Here is a 22,764-nt window from a genome sequence, read left to right as displayed (position 1 = left end):
CGCCTTGCTGATATATCCTGGCTCCAGCTGTTATAAATGACATAAAGGCACTGAACTGTGACTCACTGCCTGGGTTTGTGGCAGTGGATACTGGCAGATAGTATAAACTTAATGAGAAAACAATGATTAGAAAAGGCGTCATTGCTGGGGTTTGATAACAATTCAATGCCACACTCAACATAACAATATACATAGTAAAGAAAGGTGCTAAGAAACATTTCTTACAGGAAGACAGTTTCTTAAAGCAGGAAGCGCACTGCTGAAAGTCTAAAGTTAAAGGGATGTTGCCTTAATACCACATCTGCAGTTTTTACTGATTTGGTCAGTTTTTGTTCACCTCCCTAAACATTTGTGTTAGTAGCTACCTCTCTCAATTGACTATAGAAAGTCCTAAAGTTAAATGCCTAACTGAGGGGGGAAATTTCTCTTAATGAGCCTTAGTAAAACACTCTAGCATACTAATCACAGTATGTTGCCATGACCGCACAAATTATATCCAAAAGTCCACTTACTAGCCTAAATATTTCCTTTCTCTAGCTTTATTCAAAAAATTACAGAATACTGTAATGTAAAATATAACCATTTACAGATACACTATGCTGTTGCACATCCAGCTGGGTCATTCACTACTCCTGTCATAGCCGAGTTCTCCCTCAGGTCAGCTGTTAGGCAAGATACCTTGCATTTAGTATGAATAACCAAGAGTTTATTTCAACATGCTGTGAACAAAGCAGTCAGTATGGAAGGATTACATGAACAAAATACCTTCCACCCCCAAAAACGTCCCCTAGATGTATAACTAGGATTATAACCCAAACCTTCCATTTAAGGAAAACAAGCTTGTGTGTAATTAAGGTCTCTGGCAAATGCAACTGAAGAGTCTTAACTAAAGCCAGGAAAGCTCAAACTTGGCTTGTTGTTCTGACTGCTGCCCTATATAGGTTTTTCTGTTGGTCATTCTGGGCATCTCCTGTTTCTCACACTCCTGTGGCAGTATGCATAAACACAGCAGGTGTATCAGGGAGTTAGCTGTGCTGAACTCGTGCCAACAAACTATTCTCAAATGACAAGAAAATCCTCCCTTAAGTTGGAAAATAGCTTTTAGTCTTTTTGCGTGCCAGAGAACAAAAGAGGACAGAATGGAAAACAAGATCAAACCCAAAGTCTTCCAATGAAAAGAAGCCTGTCTACACCGTCTGTTAAGTGCTTCAGTTTCTTGCTATGTATTGCTATAAATAACATGTTAAAAAAATGTTAACTGTTTTCTTCCAAGGTGCACACAACATATTTATGGCTGCCTCCATATGGCTTTCATGTATTTTCACACAGGAAAATACCACAGTCAGGCCATTAAATTCAGGTTATTAGTCAACCTGCTGAAGTCAGAAGTGTCTCTGGACAGGCTACAGAGAATACGAAGATCTTACCTTTATTCTCCTCCTCTCGGAGCAGGCGGCCATTGGAATTGTACCATCTGTAATGTGGACTAGGACTACCCTGGACATTGCAGTCGATTGAGGCACTACTCCCCTCCTTGACTATAATATGGTTGATGCGGGAGATCACCACAGGCACAGATCCCGTGTTCATGTCAGTGCGGTTGAAAGTGCTATTAGTCACATCCTCAGCAGTCGTCAAAGCTGCTAATAAGATGACAAGGCGTGTGGTGGGCAGAAAGTACAAAAAGTGGTGGCTTTTCAGTATGTTCATTTTCCTTCAGTGGTATATGCAACTGGCTGGGAACTGGGATCGGTTCTGTTGAACGCAGGCCCTTGAGGTGAGGAGGTCACAGGAGAGTTCTACTTTGATCTGTGCAATTTTATGTTTGAAATATCCTATAAAATAAATAAATAAGTACAATGAGACGGCATGTATAAACAATCCATTAGGTGTGCTCTTTTTAAAATAGTGACACATCCATTAATGCACTTCACAGTCATCAGCTCAGTGTCTTGTCTAAATGCTAATGTTATCATAGTCCTTATTCTTACTGGAAAAAGATGCATACATTTTCCTGACAATAGTGTTGTTCAGAGTGGCAGGCGTGGGAGAAGGCTTTTATCACCTAGACACTTAGCAGCAATTTAGCTACAGAAGCAGCTACAGTTTTATGCCAAAAGTTCTACAGATTATTATTTTTTTTTTAACATTTGCAAAATCAACAGGAAAAACAAAGGTACAGCACGTTAAAGCTGTCACTACCAGCAGTTCACTGCTGCAGCTCTGCCACGTGCATGGCCTTAGGTGAATTGTGGAATATGGTGCAAGCAAGAACTGCTCCAGAAACGGGGTTTGGAGCTGACGTTGGAATCCTTAATATACACAATTTTGTCCAAATACAATAGCACATACAGCAAAACATCTTGGACCAGTCACTTGTTAAGCTAATACATTTTTTTTAAGTTTTCTGAGATAAAGATAAAACATAGCATAGAAGAATATTCTTAAAAGAGGATATTTAGGACTTGATAAAGTAATTTCAATACCATTTTTAGAGCTGATTTAGAAATAAAAATACTCACTAGTGACACAATTATGGATAGGGTTTCTTTGAGATACTAACGAGATTGGGACTTTTCCACTCCTTATGTGGCATTAAGCATTTTGCCTGTGTACTTTTTGCATACTCTTACTACAATATTTTCCTGCAACTGATCATCTACAGTGAGCCCTTTCTTAAACAGTGATTTCAATTTGTAGACAGAGGGGTTTACAAGTGTGTTCTCTATTGGCCTCATTATGCTCCCAATGAGCACAACTGCCATTCAATACTGACTGAGGGCACAACATTGGCCTCAAAAGGAGCACCTTTGAAAATTTCACTCAGAGTCCAAGGGCCACAAATGTTAAAATCACATCAGACTAGCTAGCTACATTGGTTTTATTCATGTGTTTCTAAGGTAAACAATTGAAACTTATGAAATTTGTTAGTTAGAGGAATCTACCTGAAATCCAAACATAGGTAACTATCTAACAAACTTTCTCCAAATGAACATTTCACTTGCAAAACTGATTATATTTTATTCAAGATCAGGTTGACATCATGGTAACTCATCTACCTTAGCATGGAAAATGACTGCTGACAGGGTTAGGTGAGTTCCATATATAAAAGAAACTAAAATGAAATCAATTCATCAATCAATCCCCATCCCTCTTTTATTCTTTATTCAAAAAGGAAAGAAAGCAACATTACTGTCTTTCACTGGTAATATTTGACTTAGGTTGTTTTCTTCTCTATCCCCTCTTCTCTGTAAAGCAATGAACTTAATTTCATACAGACAGATACAACTGTTATTAAAACACAAAAATATTTTCCTCCATTTTGTAGTATGAATCATTAGTAGAAATGACAAACTTATGTTTTTTTAGATAAGCTGTGTGCATGGTGTGGATGCCTGTTCACAACTCAAAGCCTGCCCTCATTTTTCATCTGTTTTTCTAATAACTGAATATGGAAATACAAGAGTCAGAATAATTTTTAACTTTAAATTAATATGCAAATAATAGTAAGTTAATATGCAAAAAAGTCATATAAAGCTATATAAACAATGACTTCAGAAATCCATTTCCAATTATGCAAAGCATATAGAGCCTGCGCTTTTCAAGTTCTGTATAGGTACAGCCTGTCTGAATCTGCACTTTGGAAAAAATCCTTCAGTTCTGCCTTTTCACTTCAGTAACTATTTACATCTCATTTCTACTACTCCATTAACCTTGCAGACAGCCATTCTTTATGGTTACACATATTCACTCTATAAAATGTTTCTGTATAGTGTTATAGATCTGCATTGCGCCATACAGAAAAGCCAAAAGACACGTCACACCTCCTGGCAAGGGAGCAGGAACAAAGACTGGCTGGATTAAGACAATGGGAAGGGCAAAAGAACAACATAAATTAGGCGTTGTGTTGCTGATTACTGGTGGTGGCTAGTTATTACTGTATTTGAGCCTACCGTATTTTTTGATGGCCGAAAAATCAGTAACAATCAAAAAAGGTGTTTAGTCTGGAGAGCAATTTGCATTCTAGAAGAAAATGAAATAGCATCACCCCAATGGGTGATGAGAAAACCTGTAAGGAAGGACCCACAGTGTATTAGGAAGCTCAAGGCAGCTGGTGGCCCACTGAACTCCTACAGCACAGGGATGCTGTGGATGTATGTTTGGAAAGCGTGTGATGGCAGTAACAACGTAAGGTGTGTCTATTCGATATAAACATATGGTAAACCTGTTTTTAATGCTGAGCATATGGAAGTAAACCCCGTACTTTTGTGTGACGATAACAAATGTGGCTGATTCTTAATATGGTCAAAGGGCCAATTACTTGTCTGAAAATAATAGCGACTCCCTCACTCTGGCACAGAATTGAATCATAAATAGCTGCAGTAAATTTTAAGAAATAGAGCTGAATAATTTATGTCTGCTGTGGGAGACTCATACCTACTCATGTCACTCCTGGGAATGTACTTTTCCATGTATGTTCCTGGAATGAAGAATATTAAGAAAACACTAAATACCTCTGCAGATGCATTTCTGTTTGAAATAAACAGAGTTTGATGACTAATGTGAGGAATAACCAGGCAGCAGGTTTAAAGCAGAGTGTTTGCAAATGGTGTCTGTTGTTTTCATGTGCCACCCAGGGAAGTGCTGTTGATGGACACCTGAGTACGTTCAGGGAGTCAGGGAGAGATCTCACTGAAGAATGGTGTTTTAAGATGCAAGTTAGGACAAATATTCACAGGGCAACTAGGAAGTAAGTGATAGGGAATATTTTCTTTGGTGTGCATCCTCTGCACTGTTAGTGGGGAACAAAAAAATATGGAGGAAACCAGAGTTTTTCTCAGCTTCACCTAGCACGAGAAAGTTAAAGGGTGACCATGCAGGGACCTGCCTGTCCAGGACCCTCTACTAACCTGTTGGGCAGGACCAAAAATGTTAGTCAGGTTGGGAAAGTAGCAAGAATCAGAAACAGAACTGAAAGGGTAGAAAATGTGCTTGCACCAGAGTCTGGTGCAAAGGGAGATTTCCTGAGAGTTTCTGTCCTACTGCTTTGCCGCAGGCACAATAGCAGCCTGAGCATATCAGGGAAAACAAATCTGGGTGCCAGCTGCTTTGTCAAACACAAGTGATGTAATGGGTTATGATTCAATCGCACAACTAAATGGGGAGAAGGCTAAGAAGACTGAAATAGAACTGCTAGCAATGTCTGCCCACTTCTGGAAAAGACGGAAGAGAATCCAGAATATCGGAGAAGTGGGTACAGTGCTGTCACCCTATATCTTGGCCATGAGAGACGGTAATTAGCCATAGCCCACAAGAAACCTGGTGAAGGCAGCCAAAATTGTAACCTTTTAGTCTGACCCAAAGTCAGAGAAAACTGAATTGACTAGCTGAAAACAAAGATTACTGTAATAACTCCTCAAGACAGAGTAACACAGGACACTAACGAAGGAGGACATCTGTAATATTGAGTACAGCTCTGTAGGAACAGACCGAGTCTCTGGAAACATTTTTGCCACAAAAGGGTCACTGTAAACACAAAGTTAAATTTCTGGCCATGGAAAGACTGTAAATGTTCCTTTTGCCCATCCCCAAAGCACATGAGCTACCTGAAAAAGACATAAAATGTTTGTAATATATTTAATGTGGTTACATACACTTTTTCCACTTCCCACCCCTCCTCCTTTTTTTTTTTTAGAAGTAATTATAAAACTGTGGTGCATGAAAAGGAGAATGCCTGACTACTCTAAGATGTCTTTTCTACCTAAAGTTGTAGTTAGGCTTACCTCCCAAGACAGAATTAGAACGCCCAAACTCTCCTCCAGCACCCAAAACATATATATAGAGAACATACTCTGCTGTATGGTATCTGTAGCAACATTTACCACTGAAAGATGGTTTTCAGTGGTCCTTACATTAAATAATTTTGTTTTTTTCTTCCCCAACCCAAATGGTATAAACTGAAAATCTGAAAGTAACAGATTTACTGCTCATGGGATTAACTTCCAAGGAAAACCGAACGAGACTTGAGCCACATGAGGGAACTACGACAGGCTTTTCTTCTAAATTACATGATAGCCAGCTCTAGCATGCTCTGTCTGCATTTCTATCCAAGAAAGTTCCCTGGAATGTGCTCCAGAACAAGCACAGCTGCAGGATGGTGGTATAACTCCTACCATGTGAAGCAGGGACAAAAACTAAGGTTAAAATGTCTCTATCCAAAATAATGAATCAGTCTAAACAGAAGACACTTACAGCTTGGACTGGCTGGGAACATTAATCACTCAGAGACACGTTCTGATTGACCATTTATTTTTTCATGGCACAGATGAGTGTGCTTCCCAGTATACTACTACCAAAGAAAATGACTGTGGGTGAAGGGCCACATTTGTAAGTACTGCATTTGTGCAGAACAACAGGGTGACAGAGCACAAAAGAACAGAAAAGGAGGGCAGTGATGCATACCTTTTCCTGGCTCACTCAATTCTGTAAGACTGGCCTGTTCTTGCTCTTGGAATAATGTGTAATCCTATTAACTGTGAAGTTATTCAATTCAGAAATGAAGCACAAGAAGCCAGCTTATTGTATAACGCATAAATTATGTTCCTATAGCTTTAACATCCCAATGCTATCTTGCTTGGCTTGTAAGTGATCAAGAAAATGAAATTATTTTCATTCTAGTTCACTTTTGTCTATAATTAAGTATCAAGGATGATGCTACAAAACAAAACTAAAGCCAATTCTTTATTATTTAAAACCTAATTACTACTCTTCCTTTACAGAGCGGGCAAAAGTAATAGTTAACAGGTTTTACTGGAACAGGAATGCAAATGAAGGAACTTACGCCACACGGAAGGTGGGAAGCTCACTGCCAGTCCATAGGCCTGAGTGAGAACCACCTACTGGAAAGGTTATGCTACTAGGGTCCAGACAGGCAGATGAAGAGAAATGTCACTCATTTACAAGTAGCAGAAGCCTTCTGACTTATTTTTCTAGTCAATACAATATTAAGGCTTGGTTCCAAAAGGGCTTTTCTCTTTGTTCTCTTTGGAGGGACTTCAGTCCTTTCGTAACTTCATGGGGTTTTTTTTGCTTCCCTGGCTATGTTGAATAGGTGGGACATTGGCGATGTTTGTGAGATGAAAAGCTTCCTTCTGTACATCTAGGCTGGGGCTTCCCAACTGGGCAGCAGCTCCCAACCATGTGCATATTTCAGCCTCTGCAGCTGCTTTCACCTGCCTGGGAATCTTTTAGAAGCTTCCCATCAGGGCTGCGTGATACTGCCCTGGCCAAGTGTGCTCAGCCACTTGGTGTCAAACTCGCTGCCTTCAGCCACCTGATAGAATACAGAGAAGACAGACCCAGGCTCCTCTCAGAGGTGTGCAGTGAAAAGACAAAAAGACAAAGGACACAAGCTGCAAAAACAGAAATTACGATTATGAAGAAATTTTTAAGCGGGAGGTCAGTCAAGACCTCTAACAGGTTGCCCAGAGGGGCTGTGGAATCTCCACCCTTCGAGATGTTCAAAACTTGACCAGACACAGTCTGAGCAAACTGGTCTACACTGGCCCTGTGTTGAGTAGGGTGTTGGATCAGATGGCTCCCAGAGGCCCCTCCCAACCTGAAGAAACTCTGATACTCAAGAAACACAAATCAAGAATTGCCTTGGAGAAGTCAATGTGAAGAAATATGGCTCATCTTAAAAATTTCTATATGGAATGCTGGGAAATTGCCTTCATAATCCTTTTATTTTTGAGTAGCAGTATTTTAGTATATTTATGTATTTAGTATATTAATGACAAGATAGACTGAGAGCATTGACTGCAGCCTGAAAAAAATGTGTTTGGCCTTCTCCATTGTACTGACATGATAAATAATGCTAAGTCCTCTTTACCATATCGAGAGGACTTATTTCCAGCCTAGGTAACTAATGAAATATCACTTACTTGGGGTGTGAATGTTGGGGGGTTTCCCACATGTAGATAGTCAGACTCTAAAGTTCATAGGTTACTGTCTGCTGATAGACCTGGCTTCTTGATGCTAAAGAACTGTCAGTCGTGGTGAATCTGATCTCAAAATAGAATAAAGCAGAAATAAGTTGGACTCAAAGACAGACTAAGATAACCTTTTCAGACTACTGACTTCAGATGGTAGATGAGTAAGAAGAGATGTTATTAAAAATATACACAATATTGAATGGTGTAAAGATGACAGCTGAGGGATATATATTTACTGCTTCTCATAATACTAAAACAAGACAAATTTCAGTGAAAAAGAATGTGGAAGACAGGGCAGTGGGAGGAAAGAGAAGGAAGCTTTTGATTAACGATGACTAGACTGAAATTTCTGGACACAAGATAAAATAAGGGCTGGGAATTTAGGAAGATTCAAGAAAGGCTGTATATAATTTACTTGTGCAGGTTCATAGATTATGATGGTTTATGCAGAATGTGGGCACTTAACTGCCTTCTGTGTATTCACTGTCCCCTGAGTGTATAGCCCTGGGCAGTGAACAAAAATGGCTGTCAGTATGGCAACCTGGAGCACTTTTCTAGGCATCCTGTCTAAAAGAAAATAAAGAAGTGTATAAATTAGTTTTATGTTTTGTAGGCACTGGTAAGCTATAACAAGCAAACATTTGCCGATTTGTTTTGCAAGGTGACAAATGATACATAACAAAAGAAAGAAAATGGAAGAATCAAGGGTCATAGCTTATTCTACCATGAATGGCAGAAAAAGTAAAATTTGTAATGAGTATCTTCTGAAGTTATTTTGTTCTGAACACATCCAACACTGTAGGGGGTAACAGAGTAAAGTTAATGACTGTAAAGAGTCAGTTATCTTAATTTCAGACTTTTATATTGTATTGATAAACTGCAGCAAAAAAGCACCAAGGAATAAGGTGATTCCACATTTTATATGTGTGATCAAAAATCAACGCTATATCCAGGCTTTTGGTGTAGGGAAAGAAGTACATGCCATTCTATTCAGCAATGGTGCAATGAAGAAGTTCATTGTTGCCTTTATGAGTGTGTAAATATTTTAGAATAGTTTTACTGTAAATCCTCCTCAGTTTTGTTGCTCTTTATCCTACTTCATGTCTTGACATTGCAAAACTAGCAAGCACGTGATGTCCTAGAGACTTTAAGGAACCTTCACTTTAAATATTTGAATGGAGGCATTGTTTTAACCATGTCTTTGAATGGTTGATGTGCACTTCTCTCATGTCAATGAATATTCACAGACCTTAATCCATTAACCTAAAAATCAATAGGTGAAGACTGCTGGTAGTAAATTATTGGAGGGATTATTTAAAAGTACCTCAAGAATGCAAAACCTCTGAAAAGTTCCCTTTTGGTGTCATAGGTCCTGTAATCCACCATCTCTGCTGTATCAAATCAACTTTCTGTGAAATATGCTAAAGTAACAAAGACATTGAGGCAACCTGGATGCTTAACTTTTCATTAAAGAAGTTGTAGTTCTTATGTGCACTCTGATACAGACTGAGTCATTCAAGTGTTCTTTCTTCAAAGTATTTTAATGACTGCAGTAAAAGAAAAGTTTTATATTTAGTGGAGAAGCTTGCTGTTTTTAATCAAGACAGGTACCATGGTGGAAATGTTCTGCTGAGCTGTGGGCTACCCAGATCATAAAGCAGATTCAACACTCTCAGTAGTGAAGAATCTTTAAGGCCAGCTTATGTTTGATTAGGTACGCACTCTTTACAGAACTTTTAATCTTACAAATAAATACTTCACTTAAGTAGATTATCCAGATTTATTCGGGATTTGTATTTATTTGGAGGCTGGACAATTGCCACTCAATATAGTTTTGTATACAAAGCTATTATTCCAGAAACATCTGTACGGCTTTAAGAGACACTTGCTTAACTCCTTGAGAGCTTTCAGCATAGCTGCTGTTTTGCTGTTGCAGTAAATGCAGACGGATCAATGCTTAAAAGTCCCCTTTGTTGAGACAGAAGGAACAAAGAAGATGCACAGAGAATCTCTCCCACACTTCCACATACATCTGCAGGCTGCCTGGACTCACCAAGTTCCATGTATCTTTCATTTTCTTTACTTGCATCTTATCTTTTATTTATATCAACAATCTGTAAGCATTATTCTGCCAACAGTTTAAATAACCAAAGTCAGCAAATACAACAGATCTCATATGCTCTTGGCATGCCTTATGTAACCCCGCAAAGAACATAGCAATGCAGAATGCAGAGCAATTCACTCCACTTCCTCTTTTGAGCTGTGTTTGCCAAAGCTAACCATCCTTTAAGCACATCTAACTGTTTTCTTTTTCCAAATGCAGAAGAAATATTCCAGATATAGGACAGTGAACCAAGACATAAAATTAAAAATTAGGTTTTGTTTAAACAAAGATATGAAGAGCTTTGAAGAGCTAAAGACTTCTGCTACTTAAACTCTAAATTTTCTACATGCTTTGCATAAGTGAATGTTTTCAATGCACTGACAGTTTTCATTATACTATTTTAACAAAAGGCTCCCATTTTAGTTGGACTATAAGAGAAAAAAAAATAAACCAGATTTGAGTATGACTAATTCTTCTCTATCCCTACAGAATCACAAAATGGATATAATTTTTAATGACTGGCTTTCACATTTACTGTTTTCCGGGATACAGGGCAAAAAGGCTACATGTAGATGCCGTGATTAGGACAGGATTAACCTTGTCAGAGGGGGAATACAAAGGAATCTAACCATTCATGACTGATTGCAATAGAAAAGGATCATTGCAGGTTAAAAGTGCCTGTGCCTACTTCCTCCACAAGTAACAAAGGGGATGGCAGACAGGATTCAAAGGACACCACACATCAAATTAAGTCTTGCTTGTACATAACTAATCAATTCAGCCCTTTCCAGGCATGTCTATATAAGGTCACGTATACGCAAAAATTTAGCTGGAAGCCCTCAAAAGTTTACCTAAAGAACCTCTGTAATTTCAGACTTTTGCCCCAGTTATTTCTATGTCAGATCCAGTACTGCCAGCGGGACTGTGTACCACACAGTCATGCACATATGGGACTGTGTGGCAGGCACTGCACATGCAACAGTACAGATACCGCGCTATATACATGCCCTGGCCTTGCCTGACTTAAAAGTATCAGAAGAAATCGTTTCTTAGTATAAAACTCTCAGGGAGGCAGAATCATGTCAATTAAATATTAAGTTTGAGCAAGGTAGGCTATTCTTAATGTAATTCCTCTGCATGTGGTGGCCCTCTTCCAAGATAAGATATTTACATAGATCTATACAGAGCTCCTTATTTTCTGATAAACAGGTGCTACTCATGCTAATTACTTTTACTCTGAAATAATAAAGTCCATTACCAAAATTTCTTAGATAGCTAAATCAAAATCACTAATCTGTTTGAAATCCTCTATCCTGACACAAATACATAGAAGTTTTGTCCATGCTTCACAGCCTTCCTGGCAGAGGGAAGATATGATGCTCTAAAATGCTGCTATTAATTATTTTAGTCAGGGTCACTGGTGAAAAGTAATGGTATCTCCATTGCCTTGGAAATTAGGTTTCTAAAATGGGTCTGTTTGTGGATAGAAAATGCCACTGTTTTAGTTAACAGAACTAAGTAACAAAATGAAAACTACAAAGAAACATTTCACACAAGTCTACATGGATGGACAGCAGCTCAGAACCACAAGAACAAAAAAAACTGCAGGAAGTCACCAGGAGCTTGGTCTTACACCACAGTCTTCTGGTAACATACTAATATGGTCCAGGATATCTCAAAGTAGGAACATAGGTGTTTGTGCCTGCAAAAATTTCTAGTAAAGGTGCAACTTGCTGACAGAGAAAGAAGACCCTGTTAGCAAAGCTCAACACAGGTTACTTCAGCTCCTGGCAAGCTCATTATCCCTGTTGTAAGTTGCATCCATATCTCAGTGTTGCCTTACAGTGGCAAGAAGTTTAAACCATAAAAGAAATGCCAGTCCCCAGAGTCCAAATTTTCTAGGCAAGATTCCCCAACATCTTTATCACCGTGTCACCAATGTGACCTGCTCATAAACTGTATGTAGGTGGTTTTGTGTATTTCTGTTGGCTGACTTTGGGGTGTTTTTTCCCCCTGGTTAAAGTGACAAATGCATTTTAACCAGGTTCCTGTGCCAACTCCATCCTCCTCCTCCCCATTAACTCAGGACCTGTCTAATTGCAGGGAGGCAAGGGGGGCAGGGCAGGGAGGCAACTGAAGTTGTACAACATAGATCACTTCAGAATTCACTGCCATGTTCCCACCGCGTGTTAAATGTTTAAGAGCGACTGATTTTATCTCTAAGCTTTCAGGATGGGAAACACATCTTGGAAAAATATTACATATCACTGTATTAAAGTAGGAAGAAAGCCCTTTTTTTTCATGGATGTTCTGCTGTTTGTCTAGGCCTCTGAAAACTTCAAATTCTTCAGAAAGAAAAAAAAAAAGCTTACAAAGTGCACTCTAAGTTGCACTCCGCATCAACTGACGTTGATATAGTGCAGGCTAAATGAGATTCTAATAAAAACACCAACCACAAGTTTATCAACAGTGCTGCTGCTAACTGTACATGCTATGCCAGACAAAAAAAAAAGATTCCTGCCATGCAAACACCATCTCCACTGAATAGAGATGTGTCATATTTTGTCGTACTGCAGCAGAGAAACTCTTCCACAACATAATGGCCCTGAAAAACTCAAATGCTACGTTTTTTCCCTTTTAACTCCTTTATGTTTTCCCCTTTGAACTAACTTCACAGCCTTTCGAGCCAATACTTACCAAATGAGGTCGCGGTTAGTGTTTAGCCTCGCTTACACGGTTGGTACTTGTATTTCCAGAGCTGGGCTATCGGGGAAGCTCCATTTGAGATGCTTCAGTTTAACAACTGAAAGCGGACTGTTCGGAAGGGCAGTCTCTTACAAGCCTCTCCAGCAACGCACTAGGGAAGTGCCTGCTCAGTAGTGCTCTCTGTTCTCTTAAGCTCCCTCGTCCTATGCTGCTCGGATCTGCCCCGTTACGCAGCCGTATTTGATAGTTACTGCAAGACCGCTCTGAAGTTTTAGATTGTTGCTCCCTCAGGGCGCTTCTGAAATTGAGTTTTACCTTAGGAGAGACTACCCTGTGAAGTAAAAGGGTAATTAAAGCAAAGTACCAGGAGGCAGCCTTTATTGTAAATTTCAAGCAGCACAACTTATGCTCTCTTAAGAAGTCAGCTCCAATGAAGAGGTCTCCGCAGTGAATCAAACCCTCCCCTTCTCCTTCCCAGCGCGGGACAGCAACGAGCATCCTGAGCGCAGGAGTCGAAGGTCTCCGGTGAAGGCTCTGGGCTCATTAGCTTTTTTGCCCAAAGCAGCACACCGTCCTGCAAGCGCCGGTGCCCATCTGAATTAATCCCTCGAACTTTCACGCTGAACACAGCATCGCTCCGCTCCCGTCGCGCCGGGGCTCACCGCGCCGGGGACCGCGGAGCTCCGCAGCCACCGCGGCAGGTGCCGGCAGCGCGGCCGGTCGAGGCGGCGGCAGGCAGCGCCTCCCCGGGACTGCCCGCCCGGCCGCCCGCAGGGGGAACCGCGGCCCGCGCCCCCCGCCGCGCCCGCTCACCTGCCCGCCGGCTGCTGCCGCTCGCCCGCCGCTCCCGCCGCCGCCCCGCGGCAGCGCCCGCCGCCGTGCCCTCAGCGCGCCCCGCGCAGCACCATGCCGGGGCCGGGGCCGGGGCCAGGGCCGGGGCCGGGGCGGGCGGAGCGCGGCGCTGCCGCAGTGCTGTGCCACGCCGTGCCGTGCGCAGCGCTGCCCGCCGCTCCGCCGCCGCCGGCTCCAGCAGGGGAAAGTAGGTCAGGGCGGCACTGAGCATGCTCGGGGCCGGGCCGGGCCGGGGGGCGGCCCCGGGGCCCGCGGGGGGCTCGGGGGGCGGCAGCGGCTGGGGCCGCCGGGGCGAGGCGGGGTCGGGGCGCCGCTGCCGCGGCGGGGCCGGCGGGAGACGTGCGGCGGCCGGAGGCGAGGCGGCGGGGTGTGAAACGAGCGGGCGGCCGCGGGGCCGCTGCCGGCGGCGGGGCGGGGGACAGGCGAGAGCGACGGCGGGTTGTCGCTCCGCCGCCCCCGCGAGTCCCCTCTGCCCGTGCGGAGCCCGGTGTCCGGCGGGAGCGCTCCTCCGGGCCGGCCGGCGCAGCTCCGCCAGGCGGGATGCGCACGCCTGTCATCGTATTCGTTCTCAGAGATGTCTGCGGGAGCAAGGGCTGCGGGAGAGGGGGAAGAACCCCACCTGTCTGGATAATCCTGAAAATCAAAATGCTGCGCTTCAGAGAAACGGCACCCGTGGTTTCCCTGCAGGGCTATATTCGTAACGGGATCGCAGCACCCAGCTCCAGTTTAAGCCCGGTCTGAGGAGGTCCCAGCCTGCGAGAAGCTGACACCGACTCTCTAAGTGTCCAGGTGCTGTGGCACCAGAGGGTAAAGCTGTCTTTCAGCTTGAGCAAAACTGCTTGCGTGTGGCTGGCGCTACCTGTGCTGGCTGTGCAGCTGTTAAAAATGGGTTGGGATGTATGCCGGCAGCCGCAGGCAGGAGTCTGGCAGGGACCCAGTGTGTGGCGGTGCCGTCCTGCGTCACTCTCCCGTACCTCCTCCCTGACCTTGTGGCAGGAGGATGAAGGGCCGCCTTCAGCTGAGCATCGAGGCCAGTGGGTTAAACCATGGGGGTCTGCGTTACAGATGTTTGTAATCCTCCTATTGCCAGGCTCAGACCCTGCTTTTGATACCTCTTCTGATTGCTTCCAGGGCAGTAGTTAACCAAAGCTCCTCTGCTCCTGGGAGGTGTAATCAGATGAGAGCGTATTTGCTGAAACAGAAAAACACGGGTTAGGACTGCATGTCATTGCAGGGGGAGGCGTATGTGCGGCACACCGTGGTGCACATCAGAGCAGGTCTGTAGCCTGCATAAGGAAAACTGAAGAGGAATAGCAGCAAAGGGTTCAGAAATGGAGAGGGAGCCCCACTCCAGGGAGCTGAACTGGTCATGCCAAGGGCCTGGGCACTTGGACCCCCCACCTTGCAAGCAAGAAGAGCAGGGGTGGCTGCCTTGGTTGAATGTGGATGCAGCCAGTGCTTAGGAGGGGTGCAGGCACTGGTGGGGCCAAGGCTTCTTGTGTTCAGGGTCTCCTCTGTATGGAAAAATTGGAATACAGTGGGGAGAACGCATTTGAAGTTTTCTGGGCTGGCCAGAGTCAGATGCCAACTGAGGGAATAGGTCAAGGAGTGTGCTTCTTACGCACCCACTCACCCAACAAAATATTTTATTGATGGGAGGAGCTGTCTTGGTCATAGGACCTTGTTTGCCACTGACTTCTGATTTGCGCTAGCTTGGCCCCACTTACTATGCATTTGGTTTTTCTTCTTCCCATGTTTGAGTAGTGGTTTTGAACACAATCAAGTGGCTTTTATTTATTGGTTAATGATGGAGCAGTTAGGTAACCAAGTCCCCAATCTCACAAACTCCTTTAAGTCAAGCAGCACTCTGCTGCTGTCTGAGTGCATGTCGGATCTGTGTGAGATGAGGTTGAATTTTTGTATTTGGGAAAGTTACACATTTTTCCTCAGTCTTTCTGAAAGCTGCTATCCTTTTGGTCTCCTTAGGTTTCAGTGAACTTAAACCTGTGTTGGTGAAGACAGCTGTAGGAGTTTTGATGCCCACATACCTGCTGAAGAGGCAGTTTTGCTGGGACTTTTGTCTCCTTCCAGCACTTCCACATCTTGATATGACCCCACTGCTGACAGTAAAGCCATCGCATGCTCTATGCCCTTTCCTGGGAGATCACTATCTCCTATGCTTGGTGTGGGCTCTGCGTTTTCTACCACTAACTGTAGCTGTTCTGGGGGTAACTCAGCAGGGAGATGTAGACTACCGGGGGAAGCCTCCTGTTGCTCTTCATGGTCTGCAGCAGGTAGGAAGTAAGGACTTATACCACCACAGCAGTTAAAAGCAGTGGCTATCCTGCACAGCTTCCTTTGGTTCAATGCTTCCTTTCTTTCCTCCCCGTCTCCTGCTCTTGTGACCAACATGTAGTAGTCCTGAGGAGGACAGCTGAGCTGTGAACTCCCCTTTCCAGCACTTGCAGCACACAGCCACTGTCAGACCATGAACTCTTGAAGATCAGCGAGGACCTGCCTTCCAGCAGGTCAGGCTGCCTTGCCCAGGGCTTGAAATGGTTGATCCTGGCTCTTGCTTCCAGCATTAGTTATACCCACCTGGTGCATCATTTGTGCCTCCAACGCTACAAGTCTGGCAAGCTTTCTGCGCTGACTCTGCACCCTGGTGGCTAAGCTTGATGTCTTTGGTGCGTAGGAAGAAACAACTAAAGTCTCTGCGAGAGAGAGGGAGAGCTGGCTTCAAATTTGTGCTTTATCTAGCCTGGAGCAAGGTCTGAAATCCCAGTCTGTCAAGTGACCATGAGGATTTCTGGAACGGTTTTTCCATTCCACCTTTCCAATAGAACCTGCACCAGCTGCATCCAGAGGACTGGTGCACTGAGTGGAGCAGGAACTAACACAGGTCTTCTGGATGTGTACTCTAGCTCTAAATTAGCAATAAAAATCTCCCCAATTTATCTTATATTAATTTATATACAGATGAAAGCACATAAAGCAGGGGTCCTCAAACTTTTTAAACCGGGGGCCGGTGCGCGGATGCAGTGGCAGGCAGTCATCTGCGGCTGCTTGGTTTCCCCCCCAACCCCCAGCGGGGGGACGGACAGGGGGTTCTGTAAATACCTGGGGCCAGATTGAGGACCCTGGGGGGGGTGGCGTATCTGGCCCGCGGGCTGTAGTTTGAGGACCCCTGACATAAAGAATAAAGTTAACAATGTTATTATTTTCTTTGATACTGCCTGGTGTAGATAAACACTGGCATTTTATACTTAGTACTACAGTGAGCACATTTTACTCCTATAAATACATAGCATCTTTTAATAAGAGGCAGCCTTTTACCTTAAAGCAAACAGAACTTTGGTATGGGTGATAGTGGTATTGTAACAGTGTAATCAGGGAAGACTTGAAATCATGCTGTTAGAAATCTAAGATAAAATTAAATTGTATGTTTTGTGTAGTTTCAGTCCTTCATCCACAAGGCAAAGTAGAATACAGGAACGGCTGATACAAGCTTGTGTGCCACACAGTGTAAGGTAACAGCAGAGAAACAAAAGAAAAAAGGCCAGTTTTCAAATAGTACTGAGCAAATAGCTGTATTAACTTGCTAATCAGCACAGGTACATGAGGGAATATTCCATTTAGAAATTAGATTGGCATATTTCACATAAAGTGGAAAGCAAAATTTTCATCTCAAGAAATGCCTTTTTTCAGTATGGTGATGTTACTCATTTCTTTCTTTTGTAAAATTTCTAGACCCAAGTACAATTAGATCTTGCATGAATAGTAATGAGAAAATAGCAGCTTTCCTTATTAGGATATATATCTTCAGCATGCTATGTTAACTTAATTGTTTTCTGAGATATGAGCTGCATTTTAGTTTTATTTGTATCTATTACCTAAGGTTGTTATAGTAGTCACTGTAATCACATTATTCCTATCTGAAAGACTGCAGTTCCAAGCTAGACCAACACAGCTTTTTTCCTTGAATAGCATCCTGGTTTTGGGGAAGGATGTGAACACGTGAAAGGCATGGATCTGGCCTGCAAACTCATCTTGACTGGGAGGGAGATGCAGAAATTGTATGGGCTGTGGAACTCCTGGCCCAGACCAAACATGCCAGACTGGTGTGGGAGGAGGTGTCATGGGAGGGGACTGGTGTTCCTACCTTGGACCAGACAGCTGGGGTCTAGCTCAAAATACTTTATTTATTTATTTAAACCAACATTCATTCTTGCAGCAAGTGAAAAAGGACACACTTCTTTTGGTACCTGATCAGGGAGAGAGTTTGCTTTATGTTGGTCCTTTCAGAAATACCTTACTCTGAATTGTGTCCTAGAGCATTGTGGCTTACGTCATGGCTTGTGTTTTGTTCTTGTTTCTCCTCCCTATCTTTTGAAATAAGTCAAAATAAATTAAAAAAGATTAGGCATGAAGCTCGTGATCTTATGGTGTTTTTTATTTGTACCTCAAAATATCAAAATAGTGAGAACTATTCTTCTGCACTTCTGGGTTTGTTGCTTTCCAGTTTTGTTGGTGACTCTTTTTTGTCCTCTACATGTGTATGAATGGGAATGACCAATTAAATTTTATTCCTCACCCTGCCTTGTCTTTTAAGGCATGGGGTTACAAAAGTAACTTGTTTTTATACCTTTAATGTGACCCCTCTCTTTGTTACTCCCAGAGGAGGAAAAATTCTTACCTTGTTGAGGAAGACTTTTCTCTGCAGTGATCCACTTTCATCACTCACTCCTGAGGGAAATTCCTTCCTGAACTATGTTGTTGACACAGTCCATAAATGAAACAAAACCACTGATTATGTGGTTGCTATAATATTGTCTCACACAAATGCAAATTCAATTCTTCTTGAAATTAACAGCGTATCTTTTGTGGTTTCATTTCCTCTTTGAGGTTCTCTTGGCTTTGCAGTATATTGTCTTGATGTAAAGGTCTCTCCCTGTCCTACAGCATGTATGTGGACAGTTTGTACATGTGCTTGCAGTTGTGTTGAAAGTGGTGTTCAGGCTCTTCGGTGATGTGTGCTACAGAAAGCCTAGCCATGTGGATGTGCTAAACCAAGGCAGATATGTCTGCATAAATTATTGGCGGCTGAGGAGAGGGTGAAATCCACACCTCTTGTGATCTGAAGGGAAAATTCCATAATGAATTCAAAGAAAACTGGCTTCAGAGGGTTTGACGCCATTGTTTAAGAGCTCCCAAGCTCTTTAGGACATGGAGTAAAAGAAGGGCTGGTGAAAACCCCTGTCCCCATCCCTGCCCCCAGCAACTTGCAGAAAAAAATTCCATGTGTAAGTTGAGGCCAACTGAGAGCACTTCCTACAGATGAAAGTTTTGGTTCCTTTCTTGTTCTGCATCCCCTACCACTTCCCTGCCCCATGATTTCCTATGCATTTCCTTCTAGCTACTGAAAATGAGACAGGGTATTGCTTCAGAGGACACTGATGAGATGAAACTCGAGGCTGGAAATTAAGAGTTGCTGAGCCAGGAGTAGAAGGATCTCGGTTCTCTGTCAAAGCCTAAGAGGGCTTTTGTCTTCAGACAGAAATATTGGATGACAAATTGATTAATGGGGATCCTGGGTGAGCCAAAGGCCTGTGGGTCAAAACAATTGGTTTACAGTTACCTTAGTAATGTCAGATGCCTCAGACTCTTTAATTCTTTTCCTTTCTACACAAATAATCTTATTTATTTCAACAATGATAATTTCTCTAATCGCCTTTGCTGACCTCGCCTGGCCCATAGCTCTCCAGCTGAATAAACTGAGAGAGAGCAATAAAAACTGAATCTACACCACTAATTAGCTTTCGAAACATCAGTGTTTACAATTCACTGCATGAACTGACTATTAGGCATTATACCACCGTGGAAACAATCTACAACTGCATGTCATGAATGTAAAATAATTGGAGGCACAGAATACAGTGCTGAATTGCACATGAATGAGAATATACTGGGAATGCTGCTTGACCTTCAGTGAGATTCAGTGTTTACGTCAGTGAGAAAGATGAACCAAATTATTCATGAGGCTGAAAGGGGGAGAAAAGACATGTGATCTTGGAACAGTTAGAATTATGTTATTCTTGTGGGAAAAAAATCAAGATGATCATGTTAATATTACCATTTCTGTTACACTCACCAGAGTCAGAATTTTAGGAATCTGTCAAGCTTTGTGTGTATTACCCAGCTGCCAAAAGATGATAGGATTTAAAAGCATCGATCAATGCAGTTCTTACTGCTTTTTGGGGTTACATTTTTATGAAGCAAATGCTTTCAGAAACAATCAGGTGTGAATCGCCAATAAGGTGGCTATAGGATGGGGGAAACTTTTTAAGAATATAATGTAATCATGCATTAATATGTAAAACCCCCAAAATATGACAGCAGACTATTAAGAGGTTTGTAAAAGAAAAACAACCCCCAAAGCTGTTTTCAGTGACATAGTCCGAAGCTATGTTCTTTGATGACACGCTACACTTATCAGAGGAAGCTGGGTTTATTATTGCAGGAAATAACAGGAAATATGGCTTTGAAGATACTGTTTATCACTAGGAATGAAAATTCTGTTTTTCTGCATGGTCTGCAGTCACGTAGTGTTGCTGAGTGGCACTGGTGCAGTAAGTGCAGAATTTGTCGTGACACAGAAGGTGTGCCAGGCTGGGCTTTTTTACTTTTAAGAAGCCCTGAGTGTCATCAGCCCATGCATTTTCTTGTTAGATCTTCACCAAAGAAAGCAGGTAACCTCTTTTTATAAGTAGAGTATTTCCACTAACTCTCTAATTCCACAGAATAGTAGTGAAATTAAATATGTGAGTAATTTCAGTGAGGCAAGCCAAACCTGGCACAGACCAAATGAGAAGCAAAGCTATTGGGTGTCTGATTTCTGAATCTTTTCTGCTAAAGAAAACTATATAAAATGTGGACTGGTATTTTTGCCTGCAGCCATTTCAGTTTGCCTGTAATATACAGAGGTTTGACATCAGTGATTGTCCTTAAATGATTTTAGAAAGTGTTGGCACAACCAGAATGACCCCATTTATCTCTACCTCATGGAAATCCAACTGTCCTTCAAGGAGATGCCTACACAACCTTGGGACACTTACAAGAGAATTCACTTACTAGAGTAATTGTAAGTGGTTGAAACACAGTGGGGCACTTACTGCTTTGGCTGGAAAAGCAGATTCAGAGAATTGTATTTTTAAGAAGCTGAAGCCTTGTTCATTTGCAGCCAGTTATTATTAAGTCATACTGGGCTGAGTGGTTTGGTTCCCAGCACGTTAAAAACACATTCCTGAGATCCTCAGGGTGCATCAGGCTTTCCTCCCAGCTGCTTCTGAGGAGGGTCTCAACCTGTGAAGATGTTCTCCACCTGCTGAGATCATGATTTCTCATTGACAAAAGTGGTACAGAATTCCTTTTTTGGGGTGCTTTTCTTCTGCTCAGTCCCTAGAAAGAGGCAAACACTACACTGTCCAGCTGGACTTATTTTGGTCCTGAAAGCCCCTTCTATTGATCTCACCACTTTCAGTAGTCTTTACAAGGACTTTTTTGCTTTTCATGTGGCTTTTTTCTACAGCTGGCGATGCCAGTGGATTCTCACATTAAATACTGTGTTTTCTGTCTTGTCAGTTTTGTGATACAGTTGTCTGAATGAAACTAATTTTTAACAAAGCTCATTTTTAATACTGTGTATGGGTTCAAGATTTTTCACTACCTTAAAATATAAATTATACATTTCCCAGCTCACATTAGATCAGTTAATCCAATGTGTGTTTATGCCTTTTCAGATATTAGTTCATTCAGCTAATTAAATACACTTAACCAGTATTTGCACCTTTATCCAGGAGCCCTTTCAACTTAAGACTTTCAGTGTTGTCACAAGGTAACCCTGCCATCTACTGGGAAGTTTTTAGTAATGGTTTTTGTCTGTAAAACTGAGGTGGAGATGTCTACAATTTTTACCTACAAAAAAGGCCACCTCTTTTCTGAAAAGCACAGGCAGATTTCCTTTTATTCAGGGGAATCATGCATCTGAAATGCACAGATGAGGAGTTACCTGGGAAGGCATCAAGTATGTAGTAAACAACGGTGTTTATTTTCCCTCTCAGTCAGTTAATGTTTTCTCCATCAAAGATTTTCAAATCTCTCATCCTCCCTTCCTATCTACTTTTTGGGTGGTGTCCCAGGACTGGGGACAGCTGGGGACTCCCCTGGCCTCCCAGTTCTCTGCATGGTCAGAAAGGCTGGGAGCTCAGTGGGCAGTTGGGAGTGCACAGCTCCTTTGACAGCTCAGAGATTTCACACATGTGCATCTGATTCCCAGTCAAGTGTGCATCTGGGCCCTGGTGATCATGAGGTGTTCGTCTGGAGAGAAGGAATAAGGAAGCATCTGGATAGATCAACTGTGACAGACCAGCTGGGCTGGAAGAGCTGTGCATGTTTCTGTGTTGCCAGTCTCTGCTTGCAGGTGATGCTGTGGAAGCGGCTCTGGGGCTACCTGATCCAATTTTGTCCTCTTTGTAAGTTACTTTGCAGCTAGTGGACTACTGGCATCTGGAGATAGCGGGTCTAGTAAAAGATGAAGGCTCTTCCTGGCTTTCTGAGCTCATATTTTAATTTCCCTGTGCATTTTTGGAGCTGAGAGGTGCAAAGTTCTTGTAACATGGTCAGACATACACTGTTACGTCTGAGCTTCTGGGACCATCTTGCCTTGAATGCATCAGAGCCAACATCTCTACTGACCACAGGAACCACTCCATGTCATGGTCTTCTTATACCCACTCTTTGTGGGTGAGTTTTGCTTTAGTTATTCCCAGGACTGTTTGTTTTTTTTTTTTCCTCCCAGAATTAAGGCTATAGCTTTGTATCAAAGTCAATGTAAAGAGCAAGGGGAGTTCTCTCCTCTGAGAGAGAGGGAAAGAAAACTAACCCAAAACAGTAAAGCAAATTTGTCCCATATAAGAGTTGAAGGGATTCATAAATCACCCGGCACTGGTTTGCAAGGACGGGGAGCTATGTCCCTGTTTAATCACAACTGCCACACAGAGATTCACAGCTAAAACTGACCGACCATACAGGGATCTGTACCCCTTGGTA

At 42.6% G+C, this 22,764-nt stretch overlaps 1 protein-coding gene across 5 annotated transcripts in view; it reads right to left on the bottom strand.

Annotated features, from left to right (window-relative positions):
* MFAP3L (microfibril associated protein 3 like) overlaps positions 1-22,764 on the bottom strand; it is a 52,623-nt gene that overhangs the window by 5,951 nt on the left and 23,908 nt on the right. For 2 of the 5 annotated variants that reach the window (XM_080372954.1, XM_080372958.1), the window contains exons 1-3: positions 13,618-22,764; positions 12,796-13,135; positions 1,428-1,835 (exon numbers count right to left, since the gene is read on the bottom strand). The exon at positions 13,618-22,764 is cut by the window's right edge and continues 23,908 nt beyond it. In XM_080372954.1, coding sequence (XP_080229080.1) covers positions 1,428-1,710 — 283 coding nt within the window. In that variant the 5' untranslated portion in view covers positions 1,711-1,835; positions 12,796-13,135; positions 13,618-22,764. The other 3 variants (XM_080372955.1, XM_080372956.1, XM_080372957.1) reach the window with 3 other exon arrangements.

Source organism: Falco punctatus (assembly GCF_963210335.1).
Source record: "Falco punctatus genome assembly, chromosome: 1".
Taxonomy (NCBI): domain Eukaryota; kingdom Metazoa; phylum Chordata; class Aves; order Falconiformes; family Falconidae; genus Falco; species Falco punctatus.
The sequence above is the reverse complement of the archived record's forward strand: the minus strand, read 5'-3'. Positions and strand labels throughout refer to the sequence as shown.